Genomic DNA, 25,258 nt, shown 5'->3' on the forward strand with positions numbered 1-25,258 from the left:
TCTCTTGGTGCAGGGTGGGGACAAAGGATTTGAGGTTATACACACATAGGTAGGACTTAACTACAAAACGTGGACCCCAGCCCTGAACCTCCCTTTGAGATACAGTAGGCTTAGAAGTTGAACTAAAGGAAAAAGCGATGTGAGTATACAGTAGTCGTTTGAACAATCGTTTGGACACGCGGCAGGCGTCTCTCCAGCTGTAGCGTCTGACAGATAGTACAGTAGTGTACCGTCTCCTACCCACTCATTGACTCATTTACATTGTTGGCCTCGACCGTCTCCCCAACCAGGCTGACACACAATCCTAGTGTAGCAGATGTTCTGCTGTACTAAGTGCTGTGCTTCCCCTGGGTTAAGCAAATGACTCAAGGACAAAGAAACACTGTACCCATAAAATACCATCTTGTAAAGTTACCCATCACAGTCAACACATCCGACTGTTCATTCCATGGTGTGTTTAACTTTTCCCTAACATTGGTTCTGATGACAATCTGGGAGTTTGTTTGAGAAGGGATGAAATGCTAAAAGCACTTCTCACTCACTGCATGTTCAAGACATTTAGGAGCATGCCTGGTGCTGGCTGCTTTGTGTGGCCAACCTAAACCCTGTGAAGGTTTAACTTCTTATGTTATAGGGGATGCTTGCGTCTCACTTGGCAAAAAGCCAGGGAAAATGCAGTGCGACAAATATAATGATATAAAAATCAAACCTTCATTAAATCACACATGAAAGATACTAAATTAAAGCTACACTCGTTGTGAATCCAGCCAACATGTCCGATTTTAAAAAGGCTTTTCGGTGAAAGCATAAGAAGCTATTATCTGATGATAGCACAACAGTAAACAGAGGGAAGAATATTTCAACCCTGCAGGCGCAACACAAAACGCAGAAATAAAATACAGTATAAAACATGCCTTACCTTTGACAAGCTTCTTTTTTTGGCCCTCTGATTAATTCCGTCCATATATATCCAAAATGTCCATTTATTTGGCGCTTTTGATCCAGAAAAAAAACAGATACCAAATTGCGCAACGTCACTACAAAATATTTCAAAAGTTGCCTGTAAACTTTGGCAAAACATTTCAAACTACTTTTGTAATCCAACTTTAGGTATTTTTAAACCTTAATAATCGATCAAATTGAAGATGGGTCAATCTGTACGAGAGGAATCTAACGCTACTTTTCAAGTCTTGCGCAACTCTCAACAGTGTTACCCATTTCCTAGATGGTCGTACTTCTTCATTGCACAAAGGAATAACCTCAACCAAATTCCAAAGACTGGTGACATCCAGTGGAAGCGGTAGGAACTGAAAACAAGTTCCTAAGAAATATTGTTTCCCAATGAACAGACAGAGACCTAAAAAAAACAATTCTGAACGGTTAGTCCTCGGGGTTTTGCCTGCTACATAAGTTCTATTATACTCACAGACATGATTCAAACAGTTTTAGAAATTTCAGAGTGTTTTCTATCCAAATCTACTACTAACATGCATATCTTATATTCTTGGCATGAGTAGCAGGAAGTTGAAATTGGGCACGCTATTTATCCAAAAGTGAAAATGCTGCCCCCTATACCTTAAGAAGTTTTAACAGGATCAGCGGCTGGGTGACAGAGCAGAGGGATACGAGTTAATGTCCCTTTATCTAACACATAGGGGCCCTTTCTACACATCTACCTCTGAAGTGCCTCAGATAACCCTCGGTTCTTGGAAATGTAAGATTCACGTGCGCTCGGTTGTTCTACCTGTAGCCGTCCTTGATATTTACCGCAAGGCTGTCTCTCAGATCTGCTGGAGGATTTGAATATTTTATGAGCCAGAGAAAATTGGATCTGTCAGTGGAGCTCTGCTCTTTGCTGCATGCTTCCTTCCAACCTTCTGATACAGACATGTTCCACTGTCCTACTCAATGAGCAAAGCCTCCTTGCCTGGCTTCTGACAGGGAGAATAGACATGACAAACACGCTGTGGATGAGACAAAGACATTATCGAGACAGTAAGACAGAGAGAGCAGACAGTGGAAGTATAATACAGCTCCACTCACCTGAACCAGATGGGGATAGTTGACATACATAATGAACTGTAGTTTGCACTGAAATATATACACCTGTCTAAACTGAGGGCACAGTGATCTGTTGAAAGGTACAAATGACTCGGGCTGATTTATTTCTGTGTCATTCTGAAATCTTAATCTTTTCAGCTTATTTTTTTCCGGAGTATGATGCCAGTGAATACAACTGAATACAATGCCATTTGTGCCATTCATGCACTTGGCAAACCTCTTCTTCTGAACCTAGCTATAGGAGCTAGCCCGGTCTTTGACTAAACCTTTCACCCTCCACCCGCTCCCCATGTTATCCAGCCGACTGCATCGCCAACTATAACAACCAGATGGAGAGCAAGCAGACCAACCTGATGGTGCCTGAGGGAGGAGTGTACGGAGACGTGGACCTCTCCAACAAGATCAACGAGATGAAGACCTTCAACAGCCCCAACCTGAAGGACGGACGCTTCGTTGGGCCAGGGGGACAGCCCACCCCGTACGCCACCACACAGCTCATTCAGTCTTCTATCCTGGGAAACAACATCAACACAGACAGAGGGGTAGGAGGGGGAGGGGAGACAAACGAGAAACACGGCTGGAAACCCAACCCTGTTCAGGGGCAGAAGCAACAGGAAATGACCTCACATCTCCACCAATATAACATCATGGAGCAGAACAAGCTGAACAAGGGTGAGTGTGTGGTGGGAATCAGTGGAGGTTAGGAGGTCAAACCATAGCCGTCTTCCATCTTTCTTTCTTCCCTTCTTTATTTCCTGTTCTCCCTGTGGATGGGCCCACCATGCTGAAGAATGTTCCTTTTTCACTGTCTTCCCTGCTGCCCCCATTCAGTCATATGAATAGAGAGCATCATCAGTCTCCCTCTCATTGTCTACTATGCATTTTCCTAACTCCTCTTTCCTCTCTGTGTTCATTTCAAATCTCTGCACTACATTCTGGGTCAGGCCTGAGTTTCTGTCTTTACTGTCTGGGTTGGTCTTCATTGGTCAAGTCTCATAGCTACAGCTGTAAGGATTTTCTCCATGTGTCAGGTATCTGAAGGAGAGATAACCACTTCTGTTGGAACTGACAGGGACTGAACTAAACTGTCGCCACCTTCTTCTTACCTGCAGAAAATAGCTGCTACTTTAGTGACACCGTTTTCAGTTTCATCATGTTCTCTTGTATGGAACAGAAATTGCATGTATTCTCTCTCAGCACTCTTAGGAAGACAGCATCCACCGGACTGTTTATTGAGACAGTTTCAACTTACATTTCAACTTATTAGAGGTGTATGACACACATTTTAACACATTGCTGGTTCAGATCATCATTTAGATGTGTTACTAGATTGTTAGCTCTTATGTTAGCCTAACTGTGATCATTAGTCAGTTAAACTCAGTCTCTATGGATCTTTTTATATCATAATGTCCCCCTCTGTCCTTCATTTCCATGCACTTTTCTAATGCGGTAATATAGTGTATGCTGCCCACCTTCCTCGTGCTTACCATCCTCCTCCTCTCCCTTACCAGACCACTACAGAGGAGGGGACAGTCCCATGGCTACCACCATCCCCTATAACCAGGCCCACGAGGCCCACACCGTGGGCTCCCACAACAGCTCTGACCATGGCAGCAGCAGCACCTCCGGTGAGAGAGTGGGGAACGGGGGGGGGGGGGGTGGTAATCAGTATCCACAGCCATATGGCTGGTGTTTTACTGTGTGGATGTTTAGTGAATCACTTTTGTTGTTGTTTCCCATCCTTATTTTCCTCAAGAGCAATACATTGTAGTGGGACTAATAATGTAATGCTTTAAAATTGTTATTTTGATTCATTTCCATGTCAGTATCTTGAAGAGAAATTAAAATGCCTTCAGTGGAGGGAAAATGTAAAACATCCCAGGCATCAGTTTCCAGTCTGTGTGTGTTTCCAGTCAGTTTCCAGTCTGTGTGTGTTTCCAGTTAGTTTCTAGTCTGTGTGTGTTTCCAGTCTGTGTGTGTTTCCAGTCTGTGTGTGTTTCCAGTCTGTGTCCGTTTCCAGTCTGTGTCCGTTTCCAGTCTGTGTCCGTTTCCAGTCTGTGTCCGTTTCCAGTCTGTGTTTGTTTCCAGTCTGTGTCCGTTTCCAGTCTGTGTGTGTTTCCAGTCTGTGTCCGTTTCCAGTCTGTGTCCGTTTCCAGTCTGTGTCCGTTTCCAGTCTGTGTCCGTTTCCAGTGTGTGTCCGTTTCCAGTGTGTGTCCGTTTCCAGTCTGTGTCCGTTTCCAGTCTGTTTTTGTTTCCAGTCTGTTTTTGTTTCCAGTCTGTGTTTGTTTCCAGTCTGTGTCTGTTTCCAGTCTGTGTCCGTTTCCAGTCTGTGTCCGTTTCCAGTCTGTGTCCGTTTCCAGTCTGTGTCCGTTTCCAGTCTGTGTCCGTTTCCAGTCTGTGTCCGTTTCCAGTCTGTGTCCGTTTCCAGTCTGTGTCCGTTTCCAGTCTGTGTCCGTTTCCAGTCTGTGTCCGTTTCCAGTCTGTGTCCGTTTCCAGTCTGTGTTTGTTTCCAGTCTGTGTCCGTTTCCAGTCTGTGTTTGTTTCCAGTCTGTGTCCGTTTCCAGTCTGTCTGTTTCCAGTCTGTGTTTGTTTCCAGTCTGTGTCCGTTTCCAGTCTGTGTCCGTTTCCAGTCTGTGTCCGTTTCCAGTCTGTGTCCGTTTCCAGTCTGTGTCCGTTTCCAGTCTGTGTTTGTTTCCAGTCTGTGTCCGTTTCCAGTCTGTGTCCGTTTCCAGTCTGTGTCCGTTTCCAGTCTGTGTTTGTTTCCAGTCTGTGTCCGTTTCCAGTCTGTGTTTGTTTCCAGTCTGTGTCCGTTTCCAGTCTGTCTGTTTCCAGTCTGTGTTTGTTTCCAGTCTGTGTCCGTTTCCAGTCAGTGTCCGTTTTCAGTCTGTGTCCGTTTCCAGTCTGTGTCCGTTTCCAGTCTGTGTCCGTTTCCAGTCTGTGTTTGTTTCCAGTCTGTGTCCGTTTCCAGTCTCTGTCCGTTTCCAGTCTGTGTGTGTTTCCAGTCTCTTTCTTTTTCCTGTCTCTTTCCGGTCTTCGTCAGTTTCCAGTCAGTTTTTTCAATCCCATGTGCTTCTAACAGAAAATGAAAAACCTAGTTAGACTAGTTGGACTGTTCCTGTTGCTCAGACAAAACATTAATTAAACAAACATGAATTACCGTCCCCTTCATTCCTGCAAAGAGGAGGATAATGTCATCAGATATGCAGTGTTTGTTTCTGGACAAGGACTAATGACACACATTCCAGAGGGCATGCAACACTGCCTCCATAACGCCCAGGATTCATTCTGATATTGTATATGAAGTTCAGCTCGTTAAAGAGCAGCCCTCTGTGCTCGCTGAGCTCACAGCTCATTGGCTTCTCATTCTTATTGGCTGCTGTTAATTGGCTTCAGATGTTTTGTAATTTCTTTCACATTTTCTATTTTCTCTTGGCAATGGGGAACATTACAGTTGAAAAATGACAGCGTTTTTGATGGCATGACTGGCATGAATTACAAATTGAGAGGTAATGTACGTGGTGCGTTTTCGTGGTGTCCACAATGAGAGGGGATGCTACTAGCCGACATGCTCTCATGTATAAAATTATATATTTTTTTATCCGTGTCAACCTTTCACTGAAATTAGCCCTGTTTGTTCCTACATTTTGATCTGCTGTTGATGTATTAATTTCTCTGTTGATTTAACGAGCGTCAATAATGTAGTTGGTTGAGAGACAGAGAACGATGTGAGAGTGGGGATGTGTTTCTACATGTTTCTGACTGAAGGAGTTCTTTGTTCATGTTTTTGCAGGGAGTCAAGGTCAAAAGAAGGGAGTACGCACCCCCAAACTACCCAAACAGAGTGCAATGAACTGGGCTGACCTTCTGCCTCCTCCCCCTGCTAACCCACCTCCCTGCCGCAACATGGAGGAGTACTCCCTGTCTATGAACGAGAGGTGGGACATGTCTACACACACACACACACACACACACACACACACACACACACACACACAACCTCCCTGCCACAACATGGAGGAGTACTCCCTGTCTATGAACGAGAGGTGGGACATGTCTACACACACACACACACACACACACACACACACACACACCTCCCTGCCACAACATGGAGGAGTACTCCCTGTCTATGAACGAGAGGTGGGACATGTCTACACACACACACACACATACACACACACACACACACACCTCCCTGCCACAAAATGGAGGAGTACTCCCTGTCTATGGATGAGAGGTGGGACATGTCTACACACACACACACACACACACACACCTCCCTGCCACAACATGGAGGAGTACTCCCTGTCTATGGATGAGAGGTGGGACATGTCTACACACATACACACACACACACACACACACACACACACACACACCTCCCTGCCACAACATGGAGGAGTACTCCCTGTCTATGGACGAGAGGTGGGAAAGGTCAACACACACATATACACACACACACACACACACATATACACGCATACACACACACACACACACACACACACACACACACACTCACACACACACACACACCTCCCTGCCACAACATGGAGGAGTACTCCCTGTCTATGAACGAGAGGTGGGACATGTCTACACACACACACACACACACACACACACACACACACACACACACACACACACACACACACACACCTCCCTGCCACAACATGGAGGAGTACTCCCTGTCTATGGACGAGAGGTGGGAAAGGTCAACACACACACACACACACACACACATACAAACACACACACCACCCTGCCACAACATGGAGGAGTACTCCCTGTCTATGGACGAGAGCTGGGAAAGGTGGACACACACACACACACACACACACACACACCTCCCTGCCGCAACATGGAGGAGTACTCCCTGTCTATGGACGAGAGCTGGGAAAGGTCAACATACACACACGCACACACACACACACACACCTTCCTGCCACTCTATTCTTTCCTTCAATTTACTGAAAGAGTCAAATCTACCCTAAGGGTTTTTGTTCTATTGTGTATCAATGCTAGGTACATGTCAAACCTTTTCCTTTCCATGTCTACCTTGGTAGCAGCACAACATGAATATGTACTAGCTACATTGTTCAAGATATGAATGTTATTATCACATTGAGTGACATCCAAATAACCAGCGTGTTTCCCTGTGTTGACAGTTATGACCCAGATATGCAGTGCTCCCTGCCCCCCTCCCGCATGTACCTGCAGCCAGACGAACTGGAGGAGGAGGAGGAGATGGAGAGGGGTCCCACTCCACCCGTCAGAGGTGCTGCCTCGTCCCCCGCCGCAGTGTCCTATAGCCACCAGTCCACAGCCACCCTCACCCCCTCGCCCCAGGAGGAGCTGCAACCCATGCTCCAAGACACAACAGACATCATGGTCTCTGGACACGAACGCAGGTACTGGAAGGCATTATACTGGATGAAATGGACTTTGATTGGCTGATATACAGTGGGTATAATAAGTATTCACCAACAAATAATATTCTACAAATGTAAACTCAAATACAAGTAATAACAAAATAAAATATCAAATAAATTAGTTAAATTGGATGTAAATGACAGAATCAAATATACAGAATAAAACTATTCCAAAACATGCATCCTGTACTTAACAAGGCACTAAAACATGCATCCTGTACTCAACAAGGCACTAAAACATGCATCCTGTACTTAACAAGGCACTAAAACATGCATCCTGTACTTAACAAGGCACTAAAACATGCATCCTGTACTTAACAAGGCACTAAAACATGCATCCTGTACTCAACAAGGCACTAAAACATGCATCCTGTACTTAACAAGGCACTAAAACATGCATCCTGTACTCAACAAGGCACTAAAACATGCATCCTGTACTTAACAAGGCACTAAAACATGCATCCTGTACTCAACAAGGCACTAAAACATGCATCCTGTACTTAACAAGGCACTAAAACATGCATCCTGTATGCAACAAGGCACTAAAACATGCATCCTGTACTCAACAAGGCACTAAAACATGCATCCTGTATGCAACAAGGCACTAAAACATGCATCCTGTACTCAACAGCACTAAAACATGCATCCTGTACTCAACAAGGCACTAAAACATGCATCCTGTACTCAACAAGGCACTAAAACATGCATCCTGTACTCAACAAGGCACTAAAACATGCATCCTGTACTCAACAAGGCACTAAAACATGCATCCTGTACTCAACAAGGCACTAAAACATGCATCCTGTACTCAACAAGGCACTAAAACATGCATCCTGTACTCAACAAGGCACTAAAACATGCATCCTGTATTCAACAAGGCACTAAAACATGCATCCTGTACTCAACAAGGCACTAAAACATGCATCCTGTACTCAACAAGGCACTAAAACATGCATCCTGTACTCAACAAGGCACTAAAACATGCATCCTGTACTCAACAAGGCACTAAACATGCAACCTGTACTCAACAAGGCACTAAAACATGCATCCTGTACTTAACAAGGCACTAAAACATGCATCCTGTACTCAACGAGGCACTAAAACATGCATCCTGTATTCAACAAGGCACTAAAACATGCATCCTGTACTCAACAAGGCACTAAAACATGCATCCTGTACTCAACAAGGCACTAAAACATGCATCCTGTACTCAACAAGGCACTAAAACATGCATCCTGTACTCAACAAGGCACTAAAACATGCATCCTGTACTCAACAAGGCACTAAAACATGCATCCTGTACTTAACAAGGCACTAAAACATGCATCCTGTATGCAACAAGGCACTAAAACATGCATCCTGTACTCAACAAGGCACTACAACATGCATCCTGTGCTCAACAAGGCACTAAAACATGCATCCTGTACTCAAAAAGGCACTAAAACATGCATCCTGTACTCAACAAGGCACTAAAACATGCCTCCAGTACTCAACAAGGCACTAAAACATGCATCCTGTACTCAACAAGGCACTAAAACATGCATCCTTGTCACGTTTGTTTAATGGAGGAGACCAAGGTGCAGCGTGATGTGAATACATTATATTTTAATGAAGACGAAGAACACTTAACAAACTATACAAAACAACAAACCCGAACGTGAAGCTATATAAAACTAGTGCAGACAAAGGCAACTAGACATAGACAGACAATAACCCACGAAATACCCAAAGAAGATAAAATGGTTCCCAACTAGAGACAACGATAAACAGCTGCCTCTAATTGAGAACCAATCTAGGCAACCATAGACATACATAAACACCTAGATAGGAAACGACCCCATAAACCTATAAAACCCCTAGACAGTACAAAAACACATACATCACCCATGTCACACCCTGACCTAACCAAAACATATAAAGAAAACAAAGAATACTAAGGTCAGGGCGTGACAATCCTGTATGCAACAAGACACTAACACATGCATCCTGTAAACAAGGCACTACAACATGCATATTGTATGCAACAAGGCACTACAACATGCATATTGTATGCAACAAGGCACTAAAACATGCATCCTGTACGCAACAAGGCACTAAAACATGCATCCTGTATGCATCAAGGCACTAAAACATGCATCATGTACGAAACAAGGAACTAAAATATAAATCCTGTATGCAACAAGGCACTACAACATGCATATTGTATGCAACAAGGCACTACAACATGCATATTGTATGCAACAAGGCACTAAAACATGCATCCTGTACTTATCTCATCAAGGTCTATTAGTGTTTTATTTGTCTGTAATCTTTTGTCAAGATCATTGACAAGATCTTACAATAAATCAATTTTAATCTTACTCTGCAAAACAATAAAAAGTGAAGAAATCCAAGAGGGATTAGTACTGATGGGTCCCACTGTAGTAATGATTTTAAAAGTCTGTGCAAAACATTCTGTCGTGATTTATAATTGAATTTATTGAATTGATTTGGTATACCCTACATTAAGAACATGTCTCCCGCTGTTTCAGACGCCATGTAGTGAGCCCCCCTCCCCTCTCCCCCTCACACACCTACGGCTACATCTCCAGCCCCATGTCTCTGGACACAGATGGCATGGAGGAGGAGGAGGAAGAGATGGAGGAGGAAGAGGAGGAAGGGGACAAGACAGACGCGGAGGTGGCCAAGGTGCACCACCACCACACCCACCCTCACCACCCCCACCACCCCCAGCAGATGCACAGCAGGAGGCTGCTGCTGCGGGGCCTGGAGCAGACGCCAGCCTCCAGCGTGGGGGACCTGGAGAGCTCTGTGACGGGCTCCATGATCAACGGCTGGGGTTCAGCCTCCGAGGAGGACAACGCCTCATCAGGACGCTCCAGTGCCGTCAGCTCCTCAGATGGATCCTTCTTCACAGACGCCGACTTTGCCCAGGCCGTGGCGGCTGCTGCGGAGTACGCAGGCCTCAAGGTGGCCAAGTACCCCAACCCCACGCAAGGCCAGGAGGGAGGCCCCGGAGGTAAGCACATATATTGTGATGTCACTTTATCAAGAACAGTAGAAAACAAGATCATGAGCACATTAACTTTGAATCAATATGATTCCCTTATTCTGCGAGCCCTTTGATAGGGGGAAAACCTTTTCATGGTTTCATGTGCCTTACCAAATGTGTCTTTCCCTTCAGCGCGAAAGTACCAAATGACCCCCTCAGGCCACCGTCCGGGCAGCCCCCCTTCCACAGACAGTAACATGAGCACGGCCAACATGCATAAGAGGCCTCCTAAGAAGCAGAAACAGCACCCTGCAGCGAGCCACCCAGGGCTCCAGAGACGAGAGGCCTACGCTGAAGGTACAGTACAGAACCACACTCTGCTCATTCATCACTAAAGTACTGTATGAGGTGGAACGTCATAATGAGTACTGGAGCTGTACCATGGATCCATCTGTATTCTAGTGGTCTAATACTGTAATACCTCATAATGAGTACTGGAGCTGTACCATGGATCCATCTGTATTCTAGTGTTCTACTACTGTAGTACCTCATAATGAGTACTGGAGCTGTACCATGGATCCATCTGTATTCTAGTGGTCTAATACTGTAATACCTCATAATGAGTACTGGAGCTGTACCATGGATCCATCTGTATTCTAGTGGTCTAATACTGTAATACCTCATAATGAGTACTGGAGCTGTACCATGGATCCATCTGTATTCTAGTGTTCTACTACTGCAATATCTCATAATGAGTACTGGAGCTGTACCATGGATCCATTTATTTATTTTTTTATTTTTTTATTTTACCTTTATTTAACCAGGTAGGCAAGTTGAGAACAAGTTCTCATTTACAATTGCGACCTGGCCAAGATAAAGCAAAGCAGTTCGACAGATAAAACGACACAGAGTTACACATGGAGTAAAAACAAACATACAGTCAATAATGCAGTATAAACAAGTCTATATACAATGTGAGCAAATGAGGTGAGAAGGGAGGTAAAGGCAAAAAAGGCCATGATGGCAAAGTAAGTACAATATAGCAAGTAAAATACTGGAATGGTAGTTTTGCAATGGAAGAATGTGCAAAGTAGAAATAAAAAATAATGGGGTGCAAAGCAGCAAAATAAATAAATAAATAAAAATTAAATACAGTTGGGAAAGAGGTAGTTGTTTGGGCTAAATTATAGGTGGGCTATGTACAGGTGCAGTAATCTGTGAGCTGCTCTGACAGTTGGTGCTTAAAGCTAGTGAGGGAGATAAGTGTTTCCAGTTTCAGAGATTTTTGTAGTTCGTTCCAGTCATTGGCAGCAGAGAACTGGAAGGAGAGGCGGCCAAAGAAAGAATTGGTTTTGGGGGTGACTAGAGAGATATACCTGCTGGAGCGTGTGCTACAGGTGGGAGATGCTATGGTGACCAGCGAGCTGAGATAAGGGGGGACTTTACCTAGCAGGGTCTTGTAGATGACATGGAGCCAGTGGGTTTGGCGACGAGTATGAAGCGAGGGCCAGCCAACGAGAGCGTACAGGTCGCAATGGTGGGTAGTATATGGGGCTTTGGTGATAAAACGGATTGCACTGTGATAGACTGCATCCAATTTGTTGAGTAGGGTATTGGAGGCTATTTTGTAAATGACATCGCCAAAGTCGAGGATTGGTAGGATGGTCAGTTTTACAAGGGTATGTTTGGCAGCATGAGTGAAGGATGCTTTGTTGCGAAATAGGAAGCCAATTCTAGATTTAACTTTGGATTGGAGATGTTTGATATGGGTCTGGAAGGAGAGTTTACAGTCTAACCAGACACCTAAGTATTTGTAGTTGTCCACGTATTCTAAGTCAGAGCCGTCCAGAGTAGTGATGTTGGACAGGCGGGTAGGTGCAGGTAGCGATCGGTTGAAGAGCATGCATTTAGTTTTACTTGTATTTAAGAGCAATTGGAGGCCACGGAAGGAGAGTTGTATGGCATTGAAGCTTGCCTGGAGGGTTGTTAACACAGTGTCCAAAGAAGGGCCGGAAGTATACAGAATGGTGTCGTCTGCGTAGAGGTGGATCAGGGACTCACCAGCAGCAAGAGCGACCTCATTGATGTATACAGAGAAGAGAGTCGGTCCAAGAATTGAACCCTGTGGCACCCCCATAGAGACTGCCAGAGGTCCGGACAGCAGACCCTCCGATTTGACACACTGAACTCTATCAGAGAAGTAGTTGGTGAACCAGGCGAGGCAATCATTTGAGAAACCAAGGCTGTCGAGTCTGCCGATGAGGATATGATGATTGACAGAGTCGAAAGCCTTGGCCAGATCAATGAATACGGCTGCACAGTAATGTTTCTTATCGATGGCGGTTAAGATATCGTTTAGGACCTTGAGCGTGGCTGAGGTGCACCCATGACCAGCTCTGAAACCGGATTGCATAGCAGAGAAGGTATGGTGAGATTCGAAATGGTCGGTAATCTGTTTGCCATCTGTATTCTAGTGTTCTACTACTGCAATATCTCATAATGAGTACTGGAGCTGTACCATGGATCCATCTGTATTCTAGTGTTCTACTACTGCAATATCTCATAATGAGTACTGGAGCTGTACCATGGATCCATCTGTATTCTAGTGTTCTACTACTGTAATACCTCATGATGAGTACTGGAGCTGTACCATGGATCCATCTGTATTCTAGTCCCCTAATACTGTAATAACTCATGAGTACTGGAGCTGTACCATGGATCCATCTGTATTCTAGTCCCCTACTACTGTAATACCTCATAATGAGGACTGGAGCTGTACCATGGATCCATCTGTATTATAGTCCCCTAATACCTCATAATGAGGACTGGAGCTGTACCATGGATCCATCTGTATTCTAGTCCCCTAATACCTCATAATGAGTACTGGAGCTGTACCATGGATCCATCTGTATTCTAGTCCCCTAATATCTCATAATGAGGACTGGAGCTGTACCATGGATCCATCTGTATTCTAGTCCCCTACTACTGTAATACCTCACTACCCAGCCCCACCCATGTGATATATGATATGGTGCCTGTCTGAGACGCAGTGTCCATGAGTGAGTGAGTGTGAGTATGTCATAAGTCAGAGCTTTAATCATTCTCCTCTTGTGTGTGTGCATGCACGCCAAGCATCGTTCACAATCTGCAGCTGTGCAGAGCAGAGCAGACTGGGGTAGAATGGAGGGGGTCTGTTTCAGGGGACTACGGTCCAGCTCCAGCCCGTTCTGCTGCTGCTGACACTGGGATGTCTTCCTCTCCAGCTAGCCACTAATGAAATTAACCCAGGTGCTTATTGAAGTGGCCCCCTGTCCTCCACTCCAGGAGCCAGGAATAAACAAGGCAGGGACCAACTACAGAGTAACAACGCACAGCACCAGGAATATGCTTATCCTTGTCAAAGTGAAGTATGTCAACTTTAAGGTTATTGATTGTTTAATGTGTGCCCACGTGTTACAACAAAACTGGACATTTTAGTTATGTACTCCTCTGGGATTTAGCTTTTGCAAATGGAATTTGTGTGTGTGTGTGGATAGATGTGTGTGGGTAGATGTGTGTGTTCGTGTATGTGTGTTTGTGTGTGTGTGTGCGTGCATACGTGCATATGTGTGTCTGTGTGTGTGTTGTGAGTGTGTGTGTGTGTGTGTGTGTGGAGCTGGCTCTCCTCTTACTGTGAGGTGTCCTTGTGTGTTGGAAGCACTTGACAGGGAGATTTAATATCCAGCCCCTCTCTGAGCCAGACCAGCTATCACTGCACCAAATTCTAGCCCCTCCTCCTCTCCTCCCCTCCATCCCTCCATCCTGCCTTCCACCCCAACCCATCCCTTTGAAGTAATCTCTCCACCCCTCACTCTGCTCTCCTCCAGCTCCCTCCATCTCCTCCCTCCTCCCTCACTCCCCCTCTTTGTTCCTTATGTGTGTCTGAGAGGAGTAAGGAGGAGAGGAGACAGACAGTTCTCCAGCCCTGGCTGTCTGTCTATCAGTCTGGTTTGGTCACAGATTGGATTTGATCTGAATGGTTTTTCATTTTCATTTGGAAGTTATTGCCGTGTCCTGTAGTGAGGGAGCGGGGTGAGTGACGGAGAGGTGATTGGGGTGGAGAGAGGTGATAAGGGAGGAGAGAGGTGATACGGGAGGAGAGAGGTGATAGGGGAGGAGAGAGATGATGGGGGAGGAGAGAGACGATGGGAGATGAGAGAGGTGATGGGGGAGGAGAGAGGTGATACGGGAGGAGAGAGGTGATGGGGAGGAGAGAGGTGATGGGGGAGGAGAGAGGTGATGGGGGAGGAGAGAGGTGATAAGGGAGGAGAGAGGTGATAGGGGAGGAGAGAGATGATAGATGAGGAGAGAGGTGATGGGGGAGGAGAAAGGTGATGGGGGAGGAGAGAGGTGATAAGGGAGGAGAGAGGTGATAAGGGAGGAGAGAGGTGATAGGGGAGGAGAGAGGTGATGTGGGACGAAAGAGTTGATGGGGGATGAGAGAGGTGATAGGGGAGGAGAGAGATGATAGGGGAGGAGAGAGATGATGGGGGGAGGAGATAGATGATGGGGGAGGAGATGGGTGATGGGGGAGAAGAGAGGTGATGGGGGAGGAGAAAGATGATGGGAGATGAGAGAGGTGATGGGGAGGAGAGAGGTGATAGGGGAGGAGAGAGGTGATAGGGGAGGAGTGAGATGATGGGGGAGGAGAGAGATGATGGGAGATGAGAGAGGTGATGGGGGAGGAGAGAGGTGATGGGGGAGGAGAGAGGTGATAGGGGAGGAGAGAGATGATAGATGAGGAGCGAGGTGATGGGGGAGGAGAGAGGTGATAAGGGAGGAGAGAGGTGATAGGGGAGGAGAGAGATGATGGGGGAGGAGAGAGATGATGGGAGATGAGAGAGGTGATGGGGGAGGAGAGAGGTGATACGGGAGGAGAGAGGTGATGGGGAGGAGAGAGATGATAAGGGAGGAGAGAGGTGATGGGGGAGGCTAGAGGTGATGGGGGAGGAGAGAGGTGATGGGGGAGGAGAGAGGTGATAAGGGAGGAGAGAGGTGATAGGGGAGGAGAGAGATGATAGATGAGGAGAGAGGTGATGGGGGAGGAGAGAGGTGATAGGGGAGGAGAGAGGTGATGGGGGATGAAAGAGTTGATGGGGGAGGAGAGAGGTGATAGGGGAGGAGAGAGATGATAGATGAGGAGAGAGGTGATGGGGGAGGAGAGAGGTGATAGGGGAGGAGAGAGATGATAGGGGAGGAGAGAGATGATAGGGGAGGAGAGAGGTGATGGGGGAGGAGATAGATGATGGGATATGAGAGAGGTGATGGGGGAGGAGAGAGGTGATACGGGAGAAGAGAGGTGATGGGGAGGAGAGAGGTGAAAATGGGAGGAGAGAGGTGATGGGGGAGGAGAGAGGTGATAGGGGAGGAGAGAGATGATAGATGAGGAGAGAGTTGATGGGGGAGGAGAGAGGTGATAGGGGAGGAGAGAGAGGTGATGGGGGAGGAGATAGATGATGGGGGAGGAGATAGATGATGGGGGAGGAGATAGATGATGGGGGAGGAGATAGGTGATGGGGTGGAGAGAGGTGATAGGGGAAGAGAGAGGTGATAGGGGAAGAGAGAGGTGATAGATGAGGAGAGAGGTGATGGGGGAGGAGAGAGGTGATAGGGGAGGAGAGAGATGATAGATGAGGAGAGAGGTGATGGGGGAGGAGAGAGGTGATAGGGGAGGAGAGAGGTGATGGGGGATGAAAGAGTTGATGGGGGAGGAGAGAGGTGATATGGGAGGAGAGAGATGATAGGGGAGGAGAGAGGTGATGGGGGAGGAGATAGATGATGGGGGAGGAGATAGATGATGGGGGAGGAGATAGGTGATGGGGTGGAGAGAGGTGATAGGGGAAGAGAGAGGTGATGGGGGAGGAGAGAGGTGATGGGGAAGGAGAGAGGTGATGGGGGAGGAGAGAGGTGATGGGGGAGGAGAGAGGTGATGGGGAGGAGAGAGGTGACGGGGGAGGAGAGAGGTGACGGGGGAGGAGAGAGGTGACGGGGAGGAGAGAGGTGACGGGGAGGAGAGAGGTGATGGGGAGGAGAGAGGTGATGGGGAGGAGAGAGGTGATGGGGGAGGAGAGAGTCGATGGGGAGGAGAGAGGTGATGGGGAGTAGAGAGGTGGAGAGAGGTGATACGGGAGGTGAGAGGTGATAGGGGAGGAGAGAAATGAGATGAGAGGTGATGAGAGAGTTGGGGTCTAGGGTCTAGGAGTTAGGGTCTAAGGGCTAGGTTCTAGGAGTTAGGGTCTAAGGGCTAGGGTATAGAAGTTAGGGTCTAAGGGCTAGGTTCTATGAGTTAGGGTCTAAGGGCTAGGGTATAGAAGTTAGGGTCTAAGGGCTAGGGTATAGAAGTTAGGGTCTAAGGGCTAGGTTCTAGCAGTTAGGGTCTAAGGGCTAGGGTCTAGGAGATAGGGTCTAAGGGCTAGGGTATAGAAGTTAGGGTCTAAGGGCTAGGTTCTAGGAGTTAGGGTCTAAGGTCTAGGGTCTAGGAGATAGGGTCTAAGGGCTAGGGTATAGAAGTTAGGGTCTAAGGGCTAGGGTCTATGGGCTAGGGTATAGATGTTAGGGTCTAAGGGCTAGGTTCTAGGAGATAGGGTCTAAGGGCTAGGGTATAGAAGTTAGGGTCTAAGGGCTAGGTTCTATTAGATAGGGTCTAAGGGCTAGGGTATATAAGTTAGGGTCTAAGGGCTAGGATCTAGGAGATAGGGTTTAAGGGCTAGGGTATAGAAGTTAGGGTCTAAGGGCTAGGGTATAGAAGTTAGGGTCTAAGGGCTAGGGTATAGAGGTTAGGGTCTAAGGGCTAGGTTCTAGGAGTTAGGGTCTAAGGGCTAGGGTATAGAAGTTAGGGTCTAAGGGCTAGGGTATAGAAGTTAGGGTCTAAGGGCTAGGTTCTAGCAGTTAGGGTCTAAGGGCTAGGGTCTAGGAGATAGGGTCTAAGGGCTAGGGTATAGAAGTTAGGGTCTAAGGGCTAGGTTCTAGGAGTTAGGGTCTAGGGTCTAGGAGATAGGGTCTAAGGGCTAGGGTATAGAAGTTAGGGTCTAAGGGCTAGGGTCTAAGGGCTAGGGTATAGATGTTAGGGTCTAAGGGCTAGGTTCTAGGAGATAGGGTCTAAGGGCTAGGGTATAGAAGTTAGGGTCTAAGGGCTAGGTTCTAGGAGATAGGGTCTAAGGGCTAGGATCTAGGAGATAGGGTTTAAGGGCTATGGTATAGAAGTTAGGGTCTAAGGGCTAGGGTATAGAAGTTAGGGTCTAAGGGCTAGGGTATAGAAGTTAGGGTCTAAGGGCTAGGTTCTAGGAGTTAGGGTCTAAGGGCTAGGGTATAGAAGTTAGGGTCTAAGGGCTAGGGTATAGAAGTTAGGGTCTAAGGGCTAGGTTCTAGCAGTTAGGGTCTAAGGGCTAGGGTCTAGGAGATAGGGTCTAAGGGCTAGGGTATAGAAGTTAGGGTCTAAGGGCTAGGTTCTAGGAGTTAGGGTCTAAGGTCTAGGGTCTAGGAGATAGGGTCTAAGGGCTAGGGTATAGAAGTTAGGGTCTAAGGGCTAGGGTCTAAGGGCTAGGGTATAGATGTTAGGGTCTAAGGGCTAGGTTCTAGGAGATAGGGTCTAAGGGCTAGGGTATAGAAGTTAGGGTCTAAGGGCTAGGTTCTAGGAGATAGGGTCTAAGGGCTAGGGTATATAAGTTAGGGTCTAAGGGCTAGGATCTAGGAGATAGGGTTTAAGGGCTAGGGTATAGAAGTTAGGGTCTAAGGGCTAGGGTATAGAAGTTAGGGTCTAAGGGCTAGGGTATAGAAGTTAGGGTCTAAGGGATAGGTTCTAGGAGTTAGGGTCTAAGGGCTAGGGTATAGAAGTTAGGGTCTAAGGGCTAGGGTATAGAAGTTAGGGTCTAAGGGCTAGGTTCTAGGAGTTAGGGTCTAAGGGCTAGGGTCTAGGAGATTGGGTCTAAGGGCTAGGGTATAGAAGTTAGGGTCTAAGGGCTAGGTTCTAGGAGTTAGGGTCTAAGGTCTAGGGTCTAGGAGATAGGGTCTAAGGGCTAGGGTATAGAAGTTAGGGTCTAAGGGCTAGGATCTAGGAGATAGGGTTTAAGGGCTAGGGTATAGAAGTTAGGGTCTAAGGGCTAGGGTATAGGAGTTAGGGTCTAAGGGCTAGGGTATAGAAGTTAGGGTCTAAGGGCTAGGGTATAGAAGTTAAGGGCTAGGTTCTAGGAGTTAGGGTCTAAGGGCTAGGGTCTAGGAGATAGGGTCTAAGGGCTAGGGTATAGAAGTTAGGGTCTAAGGGCTAGGGTATAGAAGTTAGGGACTAAGGGCTAGGTTCTAGGAGATAGGGTCTAAGGGCTAGGGTATATAAGTTAGGGTCTAAGGGCTAGGTTCTAGGAGATAGGGTCTACGGGCTAGGTTCTAGGAGTTAGGGTCTAAGGGCCAGGGTATAGAAGTTAGGGTCTAAAGGCTAGGGAAGTTAGGGTCTAAAGGCTAGGGTATAGAAGTTAGGGTCTAAGGGCTAGGGTATAGAAGTTAGGGTCTAAGGGCTAGGGCTAGTCCTCTTACCAGGAATGAACAGAGGAAGATGAAATACTGTATGTGAAGGTCCCCCCACATATTAATATATACTATAGTGTACCCCCCACATGTTGATATATACTATAGTGTACATGTTGATATATATGGTAGTGTACCCCCCACATGTTGATATATACTATAGTGTACATGTTGATATATACTATAGTGTACCCCTTACATATTGATATATACTGTAGTGTACCCCCCACATATTGATATATATGGTAGTGTACCCCCTACATGTTGATATATACTATAGTGTACCCCCACATATTGATATATATGGTAGTGTACCCCCCACATATTGATATATATGGTAGTGTACCCCCCACATATTGATATATACTGTAGTGTACCCCCTACATGTTGATATATATGGTAGTGTACCCCCTACATGTTGATATATATGGTAGTGTACCCCCTACATGTTGATATATATGGTAGTGTACCCCCTACATGTTGATATATATGGTAGTGTACCCCCTACATGTTGATATATATGGTAGTGTACCCCCTACATGTTGATATATATGGTAGTGTACCCCCTACATGTTGATATATATGGTAGTGTACCCCCCACATATTGATATATATGGTAGTGTACCCCCTACATGTTGATATATATGGTAGTGTACCCCCTACATGTTGATATATACTATAGTGTACCCCCTACATGTTGATATATACTGTAGTGTACCCCATACATGTTGATATATATGGTAGTGTACCCCCTACATATTGATATATATGGTAGTGTACCCCCTACATGTTGATATATACTGTAGTGTACCCCCTACATGTTGATATATACTATAGTGTACATGTTGATATATATGGTAGTGTACCCCCCACATGTTGATATATACTATAGTGTACATGTTGATATATACTATAGTGTACCCCTTACATATTGATATATACTGTAGTGTACCCCCCACATATTGATATATATGGTAGTGTACCCCCTACATGTTGATACATACTATAGTGTACCCCCCACATATTGATATATATGGTAGTGTACCCCCCACATATTGATATATACTGTAGTGTACCCCCCACATATTGATATATATGGTAGTGTACCCCCCACATGTTGATATATACTATAGTGTACCCCCCACATATTGATATATACTGTAGTGTACCCCCCACATATTGATATATATGGTAGTGTACCCCCCACATATTGATATATATGGTAGTGTACCCCCCACATATTGATATATATGGTAGTGTACCCCCTACATGTTGATATATATGGTAGTGTACCCCCTACATGTTGATATATATGGTAGTGTACCCCCTACATGTTGATATATATGGTAGTGTACCCCCTACATGTTGATATATATGGTAGTGTACCCCCTACATGTTGATATATATGGTAGTGTACCCCCTACATGTTGATATATATGGTAGTGTACCCCCTACATGTTGATATATATGGTAGTGTACCCCCTACATGTTGATATATACTGTAGTGTACCCCTTACATGTTGATATATATGGTAGTGTACCCCCTACATGTTGATATATATGGTAGTGTACCCCCTACATGTTGATATATACTATAGTGTACCCCCCACATGTTGATATATATGGTAGTGTACCCCCTACATGTTGATATATACTATAGTGTACCCCCACATGTTGATATATACTGTAGTGTACCCCCTACATGTTGATATATACTATAGTGTACCCCCTACATGTTGATATATATGGTAGTGTACCCCCTACATGTTGATATATACTATAGTGTACCCCCTACATGTTGATATATACTATAGTGTACCCCCTACATGTTGATATATATGGTAGTGTACCCCCTACATGTTGATATATACTGTAGTGTACCCCCTACATGTTGATATATATGGTAGTGTACCCCCCACATATTGATATATATGGTAGTGTACCCCCTACATGTTGATATATATGGTAGTGTACCCCCTACATGTTGATATATACTATAGTGTACCCCCTACATGTTGATATATACTGTAGTGTACCCCCTACATGTTGATATATATGGTAGTGTACCCCCTACATATTGATATATATGGTAGTGTACCCCCTACATGTTGATATATACTGTAGTGTACCCCCTACATGTTGATATATACTATAGTGTACATGTTGATATATATGGTAGTGTACCCCCCACATGTTGATATATACTATAGTGTACATGTTGATATATATGGTAGTGTACCCCCTACATGTTGATATATACTATAGTGTACATGTTGATATATATGGTAGTGTACCCCCCACATGTTGATATATACTATAGTGTACATGTTGATATATACTGTAGTGTACCCCCTACATATTGATATATACTGTAGTGTACCCCCCACATATTGATATATATGGTAGTGTACCCCCTACATGTTGATATATACTATAGTGTACCCCTCACATATTGATATATATGGTAGTGTACCCCCCACATATTGATATATATGGTAGTGTACCCCCCACATATTGATATATACTGTAGTGTACCCCCCACATATTGATATACATGGTAGTGTACCCCCCACATGTTGATATATACTATAGTGTACCCCCCACATATTGATATATACTGTAGTGTACCCCCCACATATTGATATATATGGTAGTGTACCCCCCACATATTGATATATATGGTAGTGTACCCCCCACATATTGATATATATGGTAGTGTACCCCCCACATATTGATATATATGGTAGTGTACCCCCCACATATTGATATATATGGTAGTGTACCCCCCACATATTGATATATATGGTAGTGTACCCCCCACATATTGATATATATGGTAGTGTACCCCCCACATATTGATATATATGGTAGTGTACCCCCCACATGTTGATATATATGGTAGTGTACCCCCCACATATTGATATATACTGTAGTGTACCCCCCACATATTGATATATATGGTAGTGTACCCCCCACATATTGATATATACTGTAGTGTACCCCCTACATGTTGATATATATGGTAGTGTACCCCCCACATATTGATATATACTGTAGTGTACCCCCTACATGTTGATATATATGGTAGTGTACCCCCCACATATTGATATATATGGTAGTGTACCCCCCACATGTTGATATATATGGTAGTGTACCCCCCACATATTGATATATACTGTAGTGTACCCCCCACATATTGATATATATGGTAGTGTACCCCCCACATATTGATATATACTGTAGTGTACCCCCCACATGTTTTTATTTATTTTTTTATTTTTATTTTACCTTTATTTAACCAGGTAGGCAAGTTGAGAACAAGTTCTCATTTACAATTGCGACCTGGCCAAGATAAAGCAAAGCAGTTCGACAGATAAAACGACACAGAGTTACACATGGAGTAAAAACAAACATACAGTCAATAATGCAGTATAAACAAGTCTATATACAATGTGAGCAAATGAGGTGAGAAGGGAGGTAAAGGCAAAAAAGGCCATGATGGCAAAGTAAGTACAATATAGCAAGTAAAATACTGGAATGGTAGTTTTGCAATGGAAGAATGTGCAAAGTAGAAATAAAGTAGAAAATAATGGGGTGCAAAGCAGCAAAATAAATAAATAAATAAAAATTAAATACAGTTGGGAAAGAGGTAGTTGTTTGGGCTAAATTATAGGTGGGCTATGTACAGGTGCAGTAATCTGTGAGCTGCTCTGACAGTTGGTGCTTAAAGCTAGTGAGGGAGATAAGTGTTTCCAGTTTCAGAGATTTTTGTAGTTCGTTCCAGTCATTGGCAGCAGAGAACTGGAAGGAGAGGCGGCCAAAGAAAGAATTGGTTTTGGGGGTGACTAGAGAGATATACCTGCTGGAGCGTGTGCTACAGGTGGGAGATGCTATGGTGACCAGCGAGCTGAGATAAGGGGGGACTTTACCTAGCAGGGTCTTGTAGATGACATGGAGCCAGTGGGTTTGGCGACGAGTATGAAGCGAGGGCCAGCCAACGAGAGCGTACAGGTCGCAATGGTGGGTAGTATATGGGGCTTTGGTGATAAAACGGATTGCACTGTGATAGACTGCATCCAATTTGTTGAGTAGGGTATTGGAGGCTATTTTGTAAATGACATCGCCAAAGTCGAGGATTGGTAGGATGGTCAGTTTTACAAGGGTATGTTTGGCAGCATGAGTGAAGGATGCTTTGTTGCGAAATAGGAAGCCAATTCTAGATTTAACTTTGGATTGGAGATGTTTGATATGGGTCTGGAAGGAGAGTTTACAGTCTAACCAGACACCTAAGTATTTGTAGTTGTCCACGTATTCTAAGTCCGAGCCGTCCAGAGTAGTGATGTTGGACAGGCGGGTAGGTGCAGGTAGCGATCGGTTGAAGAGCATGCATTTAGTTTTACTTGTATTTAAGAGCAATTGGAGGCCACGGAAGGAGAGTTGTATGGCATTGAAGCTTGCCTGGAGGGTTGTTAACACAGTGTCCAAAGAAGGGCCGGAAGTATACAGAATGGTGTCGTCTGCGTAGAGGTGGATCAGGGACTCACCAGCAGCAAGAGCGACCTCATTGATGTATACAGAGAAGAGAGTCGGTCCAAGAATTGAACCCTGTGGCACCCCCATAGAGACTGCCAGAGGTCCGGACAGCAGACCCTCCGATTTGACACACTGAACTCTATCAGAGAAGTAGTTGGTGAACCAGGCGAGGCAATCATTTGAGAAACCAAGGCTGTCGAGTCTGCCGATGAGGATATGGTGATTGACAGAGTCGAAAGCCTTGGCCAGATCAATGAATACGGCTGCACAGTAATGTTTCTTATCGATGGCGGTTAAGATATCGTTTAGGACCTTGAGCGTGGCTGAGGTGCACCCATGACCAGCTCTGAAACCGGATTGCATAGCAGAGAAGGTATGGTGAGATTCGAAATGGTCGGTAATCTGTTTGTTGACTTGGCTTTCGAAGACCTTAGAAAGGCACGGTAGGATAGATATAGGTCTGTAGCAGTTTGGGTCAAGAGTGTCCCCCCCTTTGAAGAGGGGGATGACCGCAGCTGCTTTCCAATCTTTGGGAATCTCAGACGACACGAAAGAGAGGTTGAACAGGCTAGTAATAGGGGTGGCAACAATTTCGGCAGATAATTTTAGAAAGAAAGGGTCCAGATTGTCTAGCCCGGCTGATTTGTAGGGGTCCAGATTTTGCAGCTCTTTCAGAACATCAGCTGAATGGATTTGGGAGAAGGAGAAATGGGGAAGGCTTGGGCGAGTTGCTGTTGGGGGTGCAGTGCTGTTGTCCGGGGTAGGAGTAGCCAGGTGGAAAGCATGGCCAGCCGTAGAAAAATGCTTATTGAAATTCTCAATTATGGTGGATTTATCAGTGGTGACAGTGTTTCCTATCTTCAGTGCAGTGGGCAGCTGGGAGGAGGTGTTCTTATTCTCCATGGACTTTACAGTGTCCCAGAACTTTTTTGAGTTAGTGTTGCAGGAAGCAAATTTCTGCTTGAAAAAGCTAGCCTTGGCTTTTCTAACTGCCTGTGTATAATGATTTCTAGCTTCCCTGAACAGCTGCATATCACGGGGGCTGTTCGATGCTAATGCAGAACGCCATAGGATGTTTTTGTGTTGGTTAAGGGCAGTCAGGTCTATTGATATATACTATAGTGTACCCCCCACATATTGATATATACTGTAGTGTACCCCCCACATATTGATATATATGGTAGTGTACCCCCCACATATTGATATATATGGTAGTGTACCCCCCACATATTGATATATATGGTAGTGTACCCCCTACATGTTGATATATACTGTAGTGTACATGTTGATATATACTATAGTGTACATGTTGATATATATGGTAGTGTACCCCCTACATGTTGATATATACTGTAGTGTACCCCCTACATGTTGATATATATGGTAGTGTACCCCCTACATGTTGATATATATGGTAGTGTACCCCCCACATATTGATATATATGGTAGTGTACCCCCTACATGTTGATATATATGGTAGTGTACCCCCCACATGTTGATATATACTATAGTGTACATGTTGATATATATGGTAGTGTACCCCCTACATGTTGATATATACTGTAGTGTACCCCCTACATGTTGATATATATGGTAGTGTACCCCCTACATGTTGATATATACTATAGTGTACCCCCCACATGTTGATATATATGGTAGTGTACCCCCTACATGTTGATATATA

General features: G+C 45.2%; 1 protein-coding gene across 3 annotated transcripts in view; it reads left to right on the forward strand.

Moving 5' to 3' along the window:
- robo1 (roundabout, axon guidance receptor, homolog 1 (Drosophila)) overlaps positions 1-25,258 on the forward strand; it is a 384,177-nt gene that overhangs the window by 349,963 nt on the left and 8,956 nt on the right. For all 3 annotated transcript variants that reach the window (XM_031791145.1, XM_031791146.1, XM_031791147.1), the window contains 6 exons: positions 2,362-2,733; positions 3,573-3,689; positions 5,852-5,996; positions 7,230-7,472; positions 10,025-10,512; positions 10,678-10,842. In XM_031791145.1, coding sequence (XP_031647005.1) covers positions 2,362-2,733; positions 3,573-3,689; positions 5,852-5,996; positions 7,230-7,472; positions 10,025-10,512; positions 10,678-10,842 — 1,530 coding nt within the window. The remainder of the gene's footprint in view (positions 1-2,361; positions 2,734-3,572; positions 3,690-5,851; positions 5,997-7,229; positions 7,473-10,024; positions 10,513-10,677; positions 10,843-25,258) is intronic.

Source organism: Oncorhynchus kisutch, linkage group LG15 (genome assembly GCF_002021735.2).
Source record: "Oncorhynchus kisutch isolate 150728-3 linkage group LG15, Okis_V2, whole genome shotgun sequence".
Taxonomy (NCBI): domain Eukaryota; kingdom Metazoa; phylum Chordata; class Actinopteri; order Salmoniformes; family Salmonidae; genus Oncorhynchus; species Oncorhynchus kisutch.